General features: G+C 46.1%; 1 protein-coding gene across 3 annotated transcripts in view; it reads left to right on the top strand.

Annotated features, from left to right (window-relative positions):
* The window catches only part of LOC135056795 (alpha-2-macroglobulin-like), a 325,812-nt gene that overhangs the window by 303,215 nt on the left and 4,563 nt on the right, over nucleotides 1-18,034 (top strand). For 2 of the 3 annotated variants that reach the window (XM_063962392.1, XM_063962389.1), the window contains 5 exons: nucleotides 5,420-5,544; nucleotides 6,103-6,193; nucleotides 6,873-6,935; nucleotides 11,293-11,395; nucleotides 15,011-15,068. In XM_063962392.1, the coding sequence (XP_063818462.1) occupies nucleotides 5,420-5,544; nucleotides 6,103-6,193; nucleotides 6,873-6,935; nucleotides 11,293-11,395; nucleotides 15,011-15,054 (426 nt within the window). In that variant the 3' untranslated portion in view covers nucleotides 15,055-15,068. The remainder of the gene's footprint in view (nucleotides 1-5,419; nucleotides 5,545-6,102; nucleotides 6,194-6,872; nucleotides 6,936-11,292; nucleotides 11,396-15,010; nucleotides 15,069-18,034) is intronic. The other variant, XM_063962390.1, reaches the window with a different exon arrangement.

The raw sequence follows: 18,034 nt of genomic DNA, 5'->3' as shown, positions 1-18,034 counted from the left end.
ATATATCCATACAATACCATATATAGGGGATAAAACAAACACTTCCGCAATGTTTTCTAGAAACAGAATACCCCACCTTGCCACATAACATTTTCACCCATCTTTTCTCACAGGCTGGTCACCATTTTGAAAAGCCAGCGGAACCTCCGAGAAACATCGGGTGCACCTTAATTAGCGGTACACTACATACAGGGCGGGGTGTTGCCTTCCCTTTATTATTCCTTGGTGTCACTAGTTACTAATGCTATTTGTAATTGGGGACTGTGTGTAAGGCATCAGACAAATAGCGCTGTGGCTCAGTACGCTAGTAGCGGGTATCTGAACAGGGGTTTGAATCCAAACAAAACTTTAAGGAGAGCTCCTATAGCCTAGGGCTAAGACTCCTGTCCCACAGCGCAGCGCTACTGGTTCAGGTCTCTGCTGCTCCAGAAAGTTTAGTTGAATCGTGTCGGTCACTACACATTATAGCGCAGACCTTACATAGGGCTGTGTTTATTTAACCCACCTTTTCTCCTTTTGTTTGTCTCACCTGGGATAGTCAAAGAATTCCCTCTTAGGTGTGAAGTATGCGGTGGAGCCATCTGCAGAGCCCTCCACGCACCTGCAGGACACCCCTGTTTGAACAGCTCAGATTATACAGGTAATGTCACTGGTAACCAGAGACCTTGCACGTCATGACTCATTTCACCTCTCCAGGTTTCTAAAGGAACCTTGCTAACCTTCCATGTTACAATACTGATGATGTCTGTTTTCTGTGGAGTCTGAACCTGTGTCTCAGAATATTCAGGTGCATTATACAGCAGTTCATCTGATACTGCAGGTAAAGGAGGCGGACACGTCAAGTCCATCAGGGTTCGACGCCGATGACGAAATGACAGCGACTGGTCCAGTTTCGGATGAGCTGGGCAGGCTCCGGTAGACGTCCGGCAGACACCCGAATACACAATTTCAGGTATCAAACAATGTTTGTTTTCCTATCCTTTCCCCGCAGACGGCAGGAAAGGGTATCAGAACCTCTCCAGGGTATACCCCTCGATGTATCGCCGGTCCAACAAGCTGCCGTTTTCCTGAGGCAACCTTGCTCAGGGATCCATCGAAGACATATACGGCAGCAGGGTTCTACCTTGTCCGGAGCAGGTAGGTTGTGGAACAATTGTCCTCTAGGTTACAGGATGTTTCGCATCCGGATCAATTGATACTTTGGTACGGGTCAGAATCACGATTCTGCTTTATGTTCTTTGGAGGTCTCCACGTCTACAGACTCGGAACCTGCATTTTCGCTTTGGGCTGTCTTAACCCGACGACCTCTGGGGCTGCGACAGTGACAGGTGAACATGAAATCCTACGGGGCAGATATTTCAGGGGAAGGAACTTTCTGCAGGATTTCTTGAACCATTGGAGGTAAGTCCACTTTGCTTTCTCCTACTTCTGCCCCAGCTCCAAGACAGACCTTTACCGGTCTTTCCTTTAGATTTTTACCGTGCCCTTTCAGGCTTCCGATTCCACACGGGCGATATCTCTGTCGCCAGGGGATCTCAGAGGAAAAAAAAAAAAGCTGAAGCAGAGGTTCAGCATCCTTGGTCCAGTCTGATTTTACATCATCCTATACACACACTAAAGGTCAGACTTTCCTACCACCTGGAGGGTCCCAGGGTAGGCGCAGGTCGGTGGAAGAAGGCTTGGGCGGTTACAGACTAGATTTGGGAGTACAACCGTCTCGGGAGTCCCTCGGCAGGGGTCGGCCGATTTACGATGACAAGAGAGTCATAATGCAGGCGGCGCTCCATATGCTTCTAACCGCAAAGGGTGTTGATCCCTGTTTTTTACATATCATTTGAATCGGGACAGTTCTCAGGCCTTTGTTTTCTTTTCACGTTCCGAAGCCAGTTGGCTCGGCCAGGCCTATTCTGGCCTTAGAATCCTTTCAGTCTGTGATTGCTAGTTGAACAAGAAAGGGAGTTTTACGCGTCCCTTGTCTTCAGGGATGCCTGTTTACTGATTTCCGTTGGGTTTCCTCATCGGGCTTTACTCAGTCGCATTACAGGATTCTCATTTTCACTGTAAGTCCTTTTCTTTCGGTCTCTCTTCCGCTCCCACAGGGTTCAGGAAGATCACAGAATAACTCTTTTTCAAGGGGTTGACGTTGGTTCCCTAATGGGACAATCTACTGCTACTATCCCACTCTGTACATTACGTTGCTTCTGAAGATCCGATTTATGCTCCTCATAAACGTTTTCTCAACAGGGTCCGTCGGAGGATTTTTCCTTCCTCGGTACCAGGTACTCTATTTCTTCAGTCAAGCTGCGACGCAATGAGTGGTCGCCTACATTCCCCTCTGAGCGGGGGACAACAATCTTCTTTCCAGATCAGGCCACCAGGTCAGACTCCTGGGTGAGGGAACATTCCCCGGAGTTTTGTCAGCTGGTCTGCTGTGGGTGGAGATTTCGAATCGACCTCAGGGCGTTCTGACTGACTCTTTAACCCTTTACTACTCACCGACGTGAGCTCTGGTGGCAGTATCCGAGGATGCTCTCAGGGCTCCTGGGAGTTTCTGGTTATTCTATCCTGCCTCCTTTTCTATTTCTACCTCACTTTCGGTAACACAGGAGGAGAATATGCGTGCTAGTCCTCTCGGTGGCTCTGGTTGGGCCACCCATGACTTGAAGATACGGCTACAACTGTTGTCGGTAGAGGAGCCTTGGCTCCTACCTCGACTGGACTGTCTACTTCAACAGGGTCCTTTTCTTTGTTCAATCTTACACTGGTTTCATTTAACCGTGTGACTGTTCACGAGCCCTCAGAAGGGAGGAGTTCCCTAGTTCGGTTAGGCCTACTAGGCCCCGATTTCAGAAGTCTGTTACCTCTTCTTGCTTTTGCCACTTTTGGAAAGCTGTATGGGACATAATAAGGATAAAAGGGGGTTTTCCCCTTCTTTCAGTTACCATTCAGCCGTAATCTTTGGTTTCTCTGGGAGGTTTTGCTCCGCTGCGCTTCAAACCACATTGACCTGAATTTTCGGTCCCTGCCTTTTTCGGTTTTCTTCCAAAAGAAATTAGCCTGGCGCCCGTAAGTTCGGGCTCTCTTTCAGGGAGTACTCTATTAGCAACTCCCCCGGCTGAGCTTCGGCCTCAGCGGTTGTTTCTCCCAAAGGGCATGTCCGTTTTTCATATAAATCTGACACTAGTGTTTTTCAGTCCTCTTTGACTGTTGTCAGGGCTCGCTGACTTTCTCTAAAAGAGGTCTTAGGCTATTAGACGAAGGTTTTTTTTCTTCTTTATTCTGTACGATGCTCCCGTACTAAATAGCCAGGGTCCCAGCATATGCTGGGCTGTTGGATACATCTGACCATCAGACAGTCTTCTTGGCGGTTGCTCGGGAGCCTCCGTTTTCCATTTCAGCGCACTTTACGTGCGTGGTGGGACCTTCGTGGGCAGCTGCCTGTGGGGTCTCCATGAATACTTTAGGTCGGGCGGCTACTTGGTCCGGCCGTCATACGTTTGTCAAATTCTACAAGTTTGACACTTTTGCGGCCTCTGCATCTCAGTTTGGCCGAGTGGTTTTACAGAACTCTCAGCCGTTCTGGGAGCTCTGGGACGTCCCCATTGTAACTACGCTCCAGTGGCCCCTAGTGGATGAAGGAGAAATCAGGATTTTGGTACTTACCGATAAATCCCTTTCTCCGATTCCACAGGGGCCACTGGACGCCCGCCCAGCGCTGTTCCTCCTTGTTTTTTGCTTAACGGTTTGCAGATCACCATATGACTGCTTGTTGAGTTCGGGCTAGCCGGTTGTTTGTTAGGTTCTGTTCCAGGTTGGGTTTGTGTTATCCTGGGTTACAGGGCGTCATTAACCTCCTCTACCTTACGGTTTGTTTATTACAGCTCTCCTCGGGCACAGTTTTACGTAGACTGGCTTGGAGGGGAGATAGTAGGGGAGGAGCTAGCCACAGTGTGAGAATTTTAAAGTGCCAGCTCCCAATTACTGCCTACTATTTCCCCATTGTAACTACGCTCCAGTGGCCCCTGTGGAATCGGAGAAAGGGATTTATCGGTAAGTACCAAAATCCTGATATTTCTGCGGGTTAGAGGAGGCTTGCTTGGTTTTAGTGTCATACAATTTAAAGTAATAGAAGAGATTGTGAAGGTGATCAGGTTGTGATCAGAGAGAGGGAAAGGAGTGTTAATGAATTCGGAAACTGAGCAGAGCCTGGTGAACACAAGATCAAGGCAGTGGCCCTCCTGGTGAGTAGAGGAGTTTGACCATTGGGTGAGGCCAAGAGAGGAGGTTAGAGAGAGGAGTTTGGAGGCATGAACAGATTGTGGACTGTCAAGAGCTATATTGAAATCGCCCATAATGATGGTGGAGATGTCAGAGGATAAGAAGTGTGGGAACCAGGCAGAAAAATCTTCTAAATTTTTTTTAGGTTGCCCAGGAGGGCAATAGATAGCTGCAACACGCAGGGAGAAGGGAGTGATAATCCTTATTGAACGGGGGGGGGGGGGGGGGGGGGCGCAGTGGCTGCGTGGAGTAGCTCCCGGCCAGCACACTAAAGCTGCGCTGGTCGGGAGCTAATCTTGAAGTGCAAAGGCATCGCCACTGTGCGATGCCTTTGCACTTCTGCGAGGGGGGGCCGGACTGACATGCGGGGCGGGCTAGCCCTGTGCAGGGTGTAATTGATCGTAGCTGTGCTAAATTTAAACTCGGAATGACCACCTAAGAACCGGCCTATCCCTGAACATTTAGTCACCTGATTGAAATGCTAATTGATCAAAGAACATAGATTGCACTGGGTGGGTACACAGACAAAAACTACTTTAACTATCCACAATAAAATCAATCACATACATAGGAAATTACAAGAAACACTTCACATACATTCAAACATATGATTGCAAGCAGCATGTGTGTCAATCTGAGCCTGGTAGCGTAATAGAAATGATTTCACATACATTCAAAGATAATAGAATCTGATTCTGATCACCAGTTTAAAAAAAAAACTCCCACCTTAGTAAATTTACCCCTACTACTCTTTTATGTTATAAAATAGCTGTACAAATGTATTGTATAAAAAAGCTGATCTAAAAATAAAGCAGAGGAAAAAAAATACATAAAATTATATCTTATGCAAATAATTTGGGGGCTGTCAATGGATCTTAGTTCAAAGCTAAAACTTAAACATAAAAAACAAAACAAAAAAACATTGCAGTTTCAGAATGGCTGGTTAGTCTTGGTTAATGGCAAATAAGTGTTCCGTATCGCTGAAAGCATTTTACTGTAAATGGATGATGAAAATGGCAGGTCGGAGGGCACAGCTGTTACCAGGCGTGGTGGTGCACCTGCATTTTCCTGCGGTATTTATTATATTTACAGTATATGTTCATAGACTACTTGGTAATGTGTATTTTGTTTCTTGCTGCAGACCACTGTTCAATACAATATACCAGTCAGTCAGGAGAATGCGGCTTTCTCGCTGTCTGTCAGTACCCCTTCTGTGAACTGTGTCAACGGAGTGGCCTACAAAATTCCTGTGGTGTTGAATGTGAGGTATGGAGTGCATGGCTGTTCATAATTATGTACTGTCCCCTTTCCCCTTATTGCACATAATGACAGATGTAGCGATCCTCCTCATTGCTGCGATGCGGCTTTCTGCATTGTGCGCCAGGCTGCGACTATTCACAGCCATGATCACTCCATTAATTCCTATAGACGTGTGTGTAAGTACGCATCAAGCAAAGATGAGCGTGACTACATCTGTAAGACAAGAGATGCACAAAATATCCGTATTTGCTTAGGGATCTGCTGCTTCCAAGTTGAAATTAAATGAATGACGTCTGTATAGGACAGTCTTCCAGGAGATAATATAGGAAGAGGATTCCTGCGGGTAAATGTAATAGTGTCTGAGTTGCAGAAGGTGCGGGAAGTCGGGCAAGAATGTGCGTCATTTTCAAGCGGCAATCCTTTGCAAAGGAAAACCATGTTGGCTTTGCTTTGTAAGTGATTGCGCGGTACTCTAAGGTGCGCTGTCCCGGATTTGTGTCGATGTGCCCATTTGACAAACGACATCTGACGTCTAATCTGTTTTCTCCCCACAATTGTTTTCAGCTATCATGGATCAGGGAATGAATCTAACATGGCTTTACTGAAGATGCCCCTGCTGTCCGGTTATCAATTGGATCAATCATCACTCAATCAGGTATTAAGCAATTGTAAATGGGAAGATTTGTGTAAGTGTGTACGGGAGACTCAGTCTTGAGGGATATTGCATTAAAATACTGCAATACATTGTGAGCCGGCTGCGTCTACTGCTCTGGCGCGCTGCACATTCGTGCCCTGGTAGAGAGAGGTAGAGGTGTGTGTCTCTGTGTGTTGGGGGAGGGGTGGGTGGTGCTCAGGGGTCTATATTAGCTATTTAAGTAGCAGTGGTCCTCACAACTGTGTTGCCCCTGGGCCCCCACCATCCTTAAACTGGCCCTGACTGTGTTTACTAAAAGAGGAAACTTTTGCTGAGAGGCTTAACAAGAAAAGCCATCATATCACTATATTGTACCTGGTTGGATGGCTGCTATGGCCATCAAATCACAAGTTGATGTCATGGGGTAATTCTTATAGAGCTTCAGAGATGTCAGTGCTCCATCATTACCTGGTCTTTCATCGGATGTCCCCCCACTAACCAACACGGTACCTGGCTGGACTAAGCAAAAGCAGGTGGAGCAGATTTCGCAAGTGTACTATTGCTGGGGGGTAAAGGAGGCAACACAACTGAAACCAGAATGGGTCAGGACTTGGATAATTTGGGTGCTACAAGAGTGGCAAAATATATTTGAAAATTATTTTGTTGTGTCTTTTTCATAATCCATGTATTCTTTTCATAGCTGAGAAATCAGGTGTCCAAATTTGAAGTGAAGGACAACAATGTCATTTTGTACTTTGATAAGGTGAATCAATTGCGCTTGTTTCTTTCATCACCATTGGGGTGCAGGGGGCGGGTTCCGGGGTGCGCAGGACATTTTGAAAGTACAGTTGTGTCCACATACATCTTGCTATATCCCACCATGTATGGCACGGTTTTGCATGCCATAGACATTTAGTCATGCCTTGTGATTTTTCTTAATTTGCTTCCGTAATATGTTACTTTATACATATTCTATTATGGCAAATAAACATTTTAAAATCCATCCACTCCCTACTCGTGAAAAACAGCTTAGCCGTGTTTTTGCATGTTGTGCCAAATTGAGTAAAATAGCAAAGATGTAAGTGTAACCTTCAAGACGACAGGTATGTGTGTGTGTGTGTGTGTGTGTGTGTGTGTGTGCGCGCGCACTGTTATTAGTATATTGTCACTACCTCCCACAATTGCTAGTGCTATTATTACAGCCGTGGATTGAAGGACAATGGTAAAGGGCAGTCTCCTCCAGCGGCAGTGATGTGCGGTTACTTGGATCCTGGCAGGTTCTTCTCTGCGCTGCTTCATGTAGAACACCAGAATATTCAGGTGCTAGTAATTGTCACCTTTTACATGGAGAATGTTCTAATACCTTAATCAGCTGCAGGAGACTGTGAGTCCGTGGACACTAAACTAAACCAACTTCTAGTAGGGAAAGTGACGAATGATAAAATCAATGTGAGGCACTGCGCTTGCTAATAGTATTGGCATGGCAGGAAATTAATTAATACTATACAAAAAAAAAAAAAGATCGAGCAATCCAATACATATAAATGTGTATTTAAAAGATATGTTCATCAATAAAAATAAATGATATAAAACAATAGATGAACTGAAAAAATAGGGTTCGGCTGCCGGATGTGTGGGAGGGGAGGGTTAGGGATAGGCAGCAGGGAGGGGAGGGTTAGAGTCAGGCTACAGGAAAAGATGGCTAATGAGGTTAGGAGTTAGGGGTAGAATACTCACCAAATACGTGTCTGGATCCTGAGCATCGGGATGCCACTGTCTGCATTCTAACTGTCAGCATCCCAGGTGCTGGGATTTCGATACCATCCCGTTGGCCTGCTCGGCACTATATTGAGTAGCCAGTTTGCCCTATTTCAATTTTTCATGGCTTTCAGAACCTGGATTATATTGAAAACATGGCCCAACCATCTTGATGAGTGCAAGAATGCAGTATGACCCAACATGTTCTACTATGAGATCTTCTAACTAGAGATGAGCGGGTTCGGTTCCCTGAGAACCAAACCCTACCGGCCTTCACTACCCGAGCCCGGATCCAAGCCTGGCTCGGGTTTTCCCGCCAGACCCGGAAACCAGAACGAGGCAAAACGTCATCATCCCGCTGTCGGATTCTCGCGGTTTTTGGATTCCATTTAAAGAGCCGCGAGTCGCCGCCATTTTCACTCCAGAATTGGAGAGTGTTGCGAGAGGACGTGTCTCCATCCTCAGTGTCTGTGCGGGAGAGAAAGTGGGGTGGCGATTCCAGTGCTGTCTTGTGCTGCTCAGTCCAGTGAAGTGTCTTATGCTGCTTCAGTCCAGTCACAGTGGTGGTGTCCTCAGCTGCCATATGTCCAGTGTAGCTGTATATGTCCAATGCAGTGGTGCTGTGTTGTCCTGCATCAGTACAGTGGTAGCATCTTGAGCTGCATCAGTCCAGTCACAGTGGTGGTGTCCTCTGCTGCCATATGTCCAGTGCTGCTGTATAAGTCTAGTCCAGTGGTGATGTGTTGTGCTGCATCAGTCCAGTGGTGGTGTCCCTGTGCTACTGTATAAGTCCAGTCAGTGGAGTAAGTTCGTCCCATTTGCCCGGAGACAAGATAAATGTTGGTGTCCCCCTATTTCCTATATTAAGATGTGTGTGTGTGTGTGTGTGTGTGTGTGTGTGTGTGTGTGTGGTGTTCTGAAAAAAATGTATATACTGTATTTATAGATTTAATTGTCTTTTATTTTAAATCACACATTTCTTAGTAGTCATACCCAGGATTTGAACCCATGACCTGTTACACTGACAGCAGACACTTTACTGATGGAGCTATTTGCTCCTGTAGAGGATGCATGATAATTCTAACTATATGAAGTTACATGTAATTGTCAGAGAAGTATCTTCATATAGTTAAAATTCTCATATTTCCTGTACAGGAGCAAATAGCTTCATCAGTAAAGTGTCTGCTTCCAGTGTAATAGGTTGTGGTTTCTAATCTTGGGTATGATACTTGTAAAATGTGTATATTCCGTATAATAAAGAGGGTATGATTTGTAAGCTGCAGGGACCAGTGAGGAAGTCTGCCACTGAAAAGACAGCGGCAGCTACTGTATCAATTAACTTAATTCAATGAAGTCACAGAATGGGAGGAGAGGTGCCCCCCTTCAGAGCTGGAGCCCGGCGGCAGATGACTCCGTTGCCTCCCAGAGTTCTGCCTCTGAGTCCAGTGGTACCAGGGACGTGCGGTGAGCTAAATAGATCAGGAGGCACTGACTAGCACCAGAGCCAGATTTACATGCAATATATGAGCCAAAACGTACATCTGGGCATTATACACAAGTGCAGCAGTATAAACTTCTGGAAATTTGGTGAGTTTTGATCAGAGATGTGTGGAAATGTTAGTCAGGTGAGGCAATGCCTCACCTTCCATATACTTTTTACTCCAGAGTTTTGGCTATAAAAATTATTAGAATAATGCAAAGAAGATATTTCAAACATATTTTTTGCATTTTTGATAACCCTTACGCAAACAAAACTCTGGCACAAACGTTAGTATTACAGGAAAGGCTCTGCCCCACCTGTCTCACCCCACCGCACGTCACTGAGTGGTACTGCCATATAAGTCCAGTGAAACAGCCGTATATGTCCAGTGGTACTGCCATATAATTCCAGGGAAACTGCCATATATGTCCAGTAGTACTGCCATATAAATCCAGTGGTACTGGCGTATAAATCCAGTCCAGTGATAATGACGTATAAGTCCAGTGATACTGCCATATAAATCCAGTAATTCTGCCGTATATGTCCAGTGGTACTGCCATATAATTCCAGTGAAACTGCCATATATGTCCAGTGGTACTGCCATATAATTCCAGTGATACTGCCGTATATGTCCAGTGGTACTGCCGTATAAATCCAGTCCAATGATACTGCCGTATATGTCCAGTGGTACTGCCATATAATTCCAGTGGTACTGCCATATATGTCCAGTGGTACTGCCATATAATTCCAGTGATACTGCCGTATATGTCCAGTGGTACTGCCATATAAATCCAGTGGTACTGGCGTATAAATCCAGTCCAGTGATAATGACATATAAGTCCAGTGATACTGCCGTATAAATCCAGTGATTCTGCTGTATGTGTCCAGTGGTACTGCCGTATAAGTCCAGTCCAGGGATACTGCTGTATAAGTCCAGTGATATTGCTATATAAATCTAGTGATATTGCCGTATAAATCCAATCCAGTGATACTGCCGTATATGTCCAGTGGTACTGCCGTATAATTCCAGTGGTACTGCCGTATAATTCCAGTAGTACTGCCATATAATTCCAGTGATACTGCCGTATATGTCCTGTCCAGTAGTGCTGCCATATAAGTTCAGTGGTGCTGTCCTGTGCTTTATATTATTTACTCCAAACAAAGGGGTTATTAATATTTAAGCCAAATCATTTTTACAGGGTTTGCCCTGTGTGGTGTAGAGGTACGCCCTCCTTTGCTGCATTTTGTTATATAACTCCAGAAAAAAAAAATGGAGAACAAAAATTTGGAGGATAAAATAGGGAAAGATAAACAACCACTTCCTCTTACTGCTGTTGCTGCTGTTGTTGCTGCTGGGAGTCGATCATCATCCTAGAGGGGAAGTCAGAAGACCACTTGTACTACTTCAACTAAGCAAATGACTGTCCAACAGTCCTTTGCGAGAAAGATGAAATATGACAGCAGTCAACCTGTTGCAAAGCGGATAACTGAGGTCTTGACAGCTATGTTGGCGTTAGACGTGCGTCCGGTATCCGCCATTAGTGCAGTGGGACTGCAGTGCCACTCCTAGATGGGCCTGGTGTTTGTGCTGCACACTTGTGTCACTTAGCTTAGTCATACAGCCACCTCGGTGCAACCTGTTGGCCTAAAAACAATATTGTGAGGTTTAAGGTGTTCAGAATAGTCTGGAAATGAGTGGAAATTAATGTTATTGAGGTTAATAATACAGTAGGAGCAATCAACAAAATTACCCCCAAATTCTGTGATTTTAGCTGTTTTTATGTTTTTTCCCAAAATCATCCAGATCCAAAAGCAAAACCAAAACACGAAAAGTGCCCGCCACACATCTCTAGTTCTAACCTTTGTCTTCCTTGTGTCACAGGTCACCAATGAAATCCTCAGCCTAGCTCTAGATCTAGAATTGACGGATCAGGTGTCTAATTTACAACCAAAAACTGTTACACTCTGGGATTCCTATAATAAAGGTAAACTGTGTAAAGGTAAAGCTGGTGTATTCTGTGTGTATTGGCAAATGACAGCTGATTGCACGGGAACATGTGGAATAACTTGTATGGCTGTTATATATTAGCATTTTATAGACTTCTATGGAGAGCGTTTCTAATCACAAATGGAAAATAGATTGCAAAAATAGTGTTTATTTATGAGGCCCTCATATCGGGTTGGGGCTGTAATGCCGGTGGTCTGGATCCTGGAGGTCCGCATACTGACCACTGAATCCCGGCCTGCCAGAATGCTGGGGAGGACGGGGACGAGCGCAGTGGAGCCCCGTGCAGGTGTCATGGACACCTATGAATGGGAATAGCCCCTGTTTGTAAGCATTCCGGCTGCCGGCATTGTAAGCAGTCGGTATTCCGGGATCTGTTTCCTGACCGCCGGGATCCCGAGTGCCGGTAAAGCAAATACATCCCCTCATATCCATTCAGTGGATCAGCGGTCCGACCACCCAGTGGAAATCTTATGATAGGCTTGGTATAATATCCCTGTATTAGGGGCACATGTACTATACAGGTTCTGTGGCTGACTGACTACAAGCCTGCATTTCACCTGGTGTTAATCAGCCCAATATAGTTAGCAATTCATTTGTGTCCCAGAATGAAGGGATATTATCGCAACCATCACTTAAGCCCCATACACACTAGGTGATACTGTATTTTAAACGATCATTTTGACCCTTCTGAGCGATATTGTTTGTATGATCGTCTAGTGTGTATGCACTATATCATTAACGATGCACGCTCCCGCGGGTCCTTAACGAGGTGTTCTGTCGTCTGTGCATACAAGTCCATTTGGACTATATCGTCCAAAACTGCATGTTCAGGGATGTGGCAGGGTGACGTCACTGAATGATATTGTTAGTGATATGGGGGTAATTCCAAGTTGATCGCAGCAGGAATTTTGTTATCATTTAGGCAAAACCATGTGCACTGCAGGGGAGGCAGATATAACATGTGCAGAGAGAGTTAGATTTGGGTGGGTTATTTTATTTCTGTGCAGGGTAAATACTGGCTGCTTTATTTTTACACTGCAAATTAGATTGCAGATTGAACACACCACATCCAAATCTAACTTTCTCTGCACATGTTATATCTGCCCCCCCCCCCCCCCCCCTGCAGTGCACATGATTATGCCCAACTGTTAACAAAATTCCTGCTGCGATCAACTTATTCAGGTTTGTCAGCAAACCAAAAGATTTAGTAATTGGGCAAAACCACACTGCACTGCAGGTGGGGCAGATGTAACATGTGCAGAGAGTTAGATTTGGGTGGGGTGTGTTCAAACTGAAATCTAAAATGCAGTGTAAAAATAAAGCAGCCAGTATTTACCCTGCACAGAAACAATATAACCCACCCAAATCTAACTCTCTCTGCATATGTTACATCTGCCCCCCCTGCAGTGCACATGGTTTTGCCCAAATGATAACTTTTTTGGTTTGCCCGGGAGTTTAAGGGAAAATACTGACTATATCGCTCATGGGTGGTCATTCTGAGTTGATCGCAGCCAGCAACTTTTTGCTGCTGCTGCGATCAACTAGTACATGCCTATGGGGGAGTGTATTTTAGCTTAGCAGGGCTGCGATCGCTTGTGCAGCCCTGCTAAGCAAAAAAAAATTCAAGCAGAAGTAGACTAGGCCTATACCTACTTACCCTATGCGATGGATCCAGCGATTATGGGCCCGGCTTTGACGTCACTCCTCCGCCCTCCGTTCTGCTGGACACGCCTGCGTTATACTCACCACTCCCTGAAAACGGCTCCAAATGGTCCGGATCCGCCCAGGAACGCCTCCTTCCTGTCAATCTTCTGTGCGGTCGGCTCTGAGACCGCTTCCTTCGTAAGTCGCGGCGTATCCCGGAGACCCCTGTCGCCGGGCAACGTCGCGCACGCATACTGCTGCGTGCGAACGGGTCAGAATGACCCCCCATGGGGCCTAATTCAGAGTTGATCGCAGCAGCAAATTTGTTAGCAGTTGGGCAAAACCATGTGCACTGCAGGGGGGGGCAGATATAACATGTGCAGAGAGAGTTAGATTTGGGTGGTGTGTGTTAAAACTGAAATCTAAATTGCAGCGTAAAAATAAAGCAGCCAGTATTTACCCTGCACAGAAACAAAATAACCCAACCAAATCTAACTCTCTCTCTGCACATTTTACATCTGCCCCCCCCCCCCCCCCCTGCAGTGCACATGGTTTCGTCCAACTGCTAACAAATTTGCTGCTGTGATCAACTCTGAATTACCACCCATGGAGCGTATTGCCTAGTGTGTATGTGGCTTAGTCACATTTTTGTCGCTCCCCCACTAAATTATTTGGCTAAATGGGTGTGGCCTGATTAGTTTAATATATAGACCATGGTACTTTCTATCTAGCTTGATACAGAGAAAATAATGGCGGTTCCTGTAGCTTTTGACAGAGGAATTTAAACTTATAAGAAGCTGATATTGAGAAAACAATGTTTTGGACACCAAAACCTTGTTGATAGTACATGCACCTAGAAGTAGCTTTTACATTGCCCTATTTCAGCCTCCTCCGTTTGGGCCCCCTCCTCTCTGCCGGCAGTGCTGAGAGTCTGAGCACTAGAGGGCTCAGACTCTACTGCGCATGCGCAGATCTCCGGGAAATTGGTGCGGCGGACATTTTACCTGAGATTTCTCTACTGGGCATGCACAGAACTCAGTGAAAATGGCTGCTGAGCCATTTTTACAGTGTTTTCACAGCGCTGCGGATGCCGGTGCTGGACACCGGAGGGGTGAGTATTTTAGAAATGGGTGCAGCGTGCAGGGGCCCGTGTGCACCGCACACACTGCACCCATTATAGAAACGCCAGCATAGGGAAGCCACCAACTGCCACTCCACACACTGCCAAACATCCCCGGCCGGGACTCTCTGGCAGTTGGTGCGGCTCCCCTATTTGCCACCTTTGGAGCCACCACTGGTTAATATACAAGAGGGCAATGTACAAAGCCTGGAGAAGTGATCAAGTGGATGGTGATAACGCACCAGCCAATCAGCTCCTACTTGTCATTTTTCAAACCCAGCCTGTAACTTGGCAGTTAGGAGCTGATTGGCTGGTGCGTTATCACCTTCCCCTTTATCACTTCTCACATCTTCTCCTATGGGGGGCTTCAGGGTTACTGGCAGATCTAGATTTTATTTATTTATTTTTTTGGTAGGGGTTCACCATTCCTGAAAAGATGAAAGCTCCTTTTTGAATTTAGTGCTATTTGTTTATGTATTTACTGCGTATTCAATGTCCGATTTTTTAGACGATCAAAAAACCAATGTTTATGCCGACCACCTTCCATCGATTCTTTGCCATCAGTTTGTAAAATTGGCTAAAGATTTAATTAAAGTTCTATGGCAAAAATATAAAAAAATAGTAGTAAATTGAAGATCGTCTCTTTAAGATCTTTGTTCAGCGCATCCATACTGCTCTTAATATACCGTAGTAAATGCAACCAAATAATGGAATTGATCTGTTCTGCATCGTTCCTAAAATGAGTTTGTTCCCCTATGTGTATTTTGCAGAAGATGTATCTTGTCGCTTATCGTTTCCCCCCCCCTGTTATTTGATCTTTCCTTACAGACGAAAATGCGGCAGCCGTACTGCAGCCTCCTTGCTCTAACTAGTGAGGAGTTCAGAGGTAAGATTATAGATCCTATATCCAGGGACCAACTGTACATTTATAAAAGCATATGTAACCTAGAATATTCTATTTAGGTTTTCTCTATCGTCCTAAGTGGATGCTGGGGTTCCTGAAAGGACCATGGGGAATAGCGGCTCCGCAGGAGACAGGGCACAAAAAAGTAAAGCTTTACTAGGTCAGGTGGTGTGCACTGGCTCCTCCCCCTATGACCCTCCTCCAGACTCCAGTTAGATTTTGTGCCCGAACGAGAAGGGTGCAATCTAGGTGGCTCTCCTAAAGAGCTGCTTAGAGAAAGTTTAGTTTAGGTTTTTTTTTCTTTACAGTGAGTCCTGCTGGCAACAGGATCACTGCAACGTGGGACTTAGGGGGAAAGTAGTAAACTCACCTGCATGCAGAGTGGATTTGCTGCTTGGCTACTGGACACCATTAGCTCCAGAGGGATCGAACACAGGCCCAGCCGTGGAGTCCGGTCCCGGAGCCGCGCCGCCGACCCCCTTGCAGATGCTGAAGCGTGAAGAGGTCCGGAAACCGGCGGCTGAAGACTCCTCAGTCTTCATAAGGTAGCGCACAGCACTGCAGCTGTGCGCCATTTTCCTCTCAGCACACTTCACTGGGCAGTCACTGAGGGTGCAGAGCGCTGGGGGGGGGCGCTCTGAGAGGCAAATATAAACCTTATACAAGGCTAAAAATACCTCACATATAGCCCATAGGGGCTATATGGAGATATTTAACCCCTGCCTGACTGGAAAAATAGCGGGAGAAGAACCCGCCGAAAAAGGGGCGGGGCCTATCTCCTCAGCACACGGCGCCATTTTCTGTCACAGCTCCGCTGGTCAGAACGGCTCCCAGGTCTCTCCCCTGCACTGCACTACAGAAACAGGGTAAAACAGAGAGGGGGGGCACATTAATGGCTATATATATATATATTAAAGCAGCTATAAGGGAGCACTTAATATAAGGATATCCCTTGTATATATAGCGCTTTGTGGTGTGTGCTGGCAGACTCTCCCTCTGTCTCCCCAAAAGGGCTAGTGGGTCCTGTCTTCATTAGAGCATTCCCTGTGAGTTTGCGGTGTGTGTCGGTACGTGGTGTCGACATGTATGAGGACGATATTGGTGTGGAGGCGGAGCAATTGCCAAATATGCAGATGTCACCCCCCAGGGGGTCGACACCAGAATGGATGCCTTTATTTGTGGAATTACGTGATGGTTTATCTTCCCTTAAACAGTCAGTTGAGGACATGAGGCGGCCGGACAATCAATTAATGCCTGTCCAGGCGCCTCAAACACCGTCAGGGGCTGTAAAACGCCCTTTGCCTCAGTCGGTCGACACAGACCCAGACACGGGCACTGATTCCAGTGACGACGGTAGAAATTCAAACGTATTTTCCAGTAGGGCCACACGTTATATGATTTTGGCAATGAAGGAGACGTTACATTTAGCTGATACTACAGATACCGTAAAACAGGGTATTATGTATGGTGTGAAAAAACTACAAACAGTTTTTCCTGAATCAGAAGAATTAAATGACGTGTGTGATGAAGCGTGGGTTGCTCCTGATAAAAAGTTGATAATTTCAAAAAAGTTATTGGCATTATACCCTTTCCCGCCAGAGGTTAGGGCGCGCTGGGAAACACCCCCTAAGGTGGACAAGGCGCTCACACGCTTATCCAAACAAGTGGCGTTACCCTCTCCTGAGACGGCCGCACTTAAGGATCCATCAGATAGAAAGATGGAAGTTATTCAAAAGAATATATACACACATGCAGGTGTTATACTACGACCAGCTATAGCAACTGCCTGGATGTGCAGTGCTGGAGTAGTTTGGTCAGAATCCCTGATTGAAAATATTGATACCCTAGATAGGGACAATGTTTTACTGTCGTTAGAACAAATAAAGGATGCATTTATCTATATGCGTGATGCACAGAGGGATATTTGCACACTGGCATCTCGGGTGAGTGCTATGTCCATTTCAGCCAGAAGAGCCTTAGGGACACGACAGTGGACAGGCGATGCGGATTCAAAACGTCACATGGAGGTTTTGCCGTATAAAGGGGAGGAGTTATTTGGAGTTGGTCTATCAGACTTGGTGGCCACGGCTACTGCCGGGAAATCCACTTTTTTACCTCAAGTCACTCCCCAACAGAGAAAGGCACCGACCTTTCAACCGCAGCCTTTTCGCTCCTACAAAAATAAGAGAGCAAAGGGCTTGTCGTACCTGCCACGAGGCAGAGGAAGAGGGAAGAGACACCAACAGGCAGCTCCTTCCCAGGAACAGAAGCCCTCCCCGGCTCCTGCAAAAACCTCAGCATGACGCTGGGGCCTCTCAAGCGGACTCGGGGACAGTGGGGGGGCCGTCTCAAAAATTACAGCGCGCAGTGGGCTCACTCGCAGGTAGACCCCTGGATCCTGCAGATAATATCTCAGGGGTACAGGTTGGAATTAGAGACGGATCCTCCTCATCGTTTCCTGAAGTCTGCCTTACCAACCGTCTCTTCCGAAAGGGAGAGGGTGTTGGAAGCCATTCACAAGCTGTACGCTCAGCAGGTGATAGTCAAAGTACCCCTATTACAACAAGGAAAGGGGTATTATTCCACTCTATTTGTGGTACCGAAGCCGGATGGCTCGGTAAGGCCTATTCTAAATCTGAAGTCCTTGAACCTCTACATAAAAAAAAAAAAAGTTCAAGTTCAAGATGGAGTCACTCAGAGCAGTGATAGCGAACCTGGAAGAAGGGGACTTTATGGTATCCTTGGACATCAAGGATGCGTATCTACACGTTCCGATTTACCCCGCACACCAGGGGTACCTCAGGTTCATTGTTCAAAACTGTCACTATCAGTTTCAGACGCTGCCGTTCGGATTGTCCACGGCGCCTCGGGTCTTTACCAAGGTAATGGCCGAGATGATGATTCTTCTTCGAAGAAAAGGCGTATTAGTTATCCCATACTTGGACGAT

This window comes from Pseudophryne corroboree, chromosome 3, assembly GCF_028390025.1.
Source record: "Pseudophryne corroboree isolate aPseCor3 chromosome 3, aPseCor3.hap2, whole genome shotgun sequence".
NCBI lineage: Eukaryota > Metazoa > Chordata > Amphibia > Anura > Myobatrachidae > Pseudophryne > Pseudophryne corroboree.
Note: the sequence above shows the minus strand (reverse complement) of the source record. Positions and strands in the feature narration are given on the sequence as shown.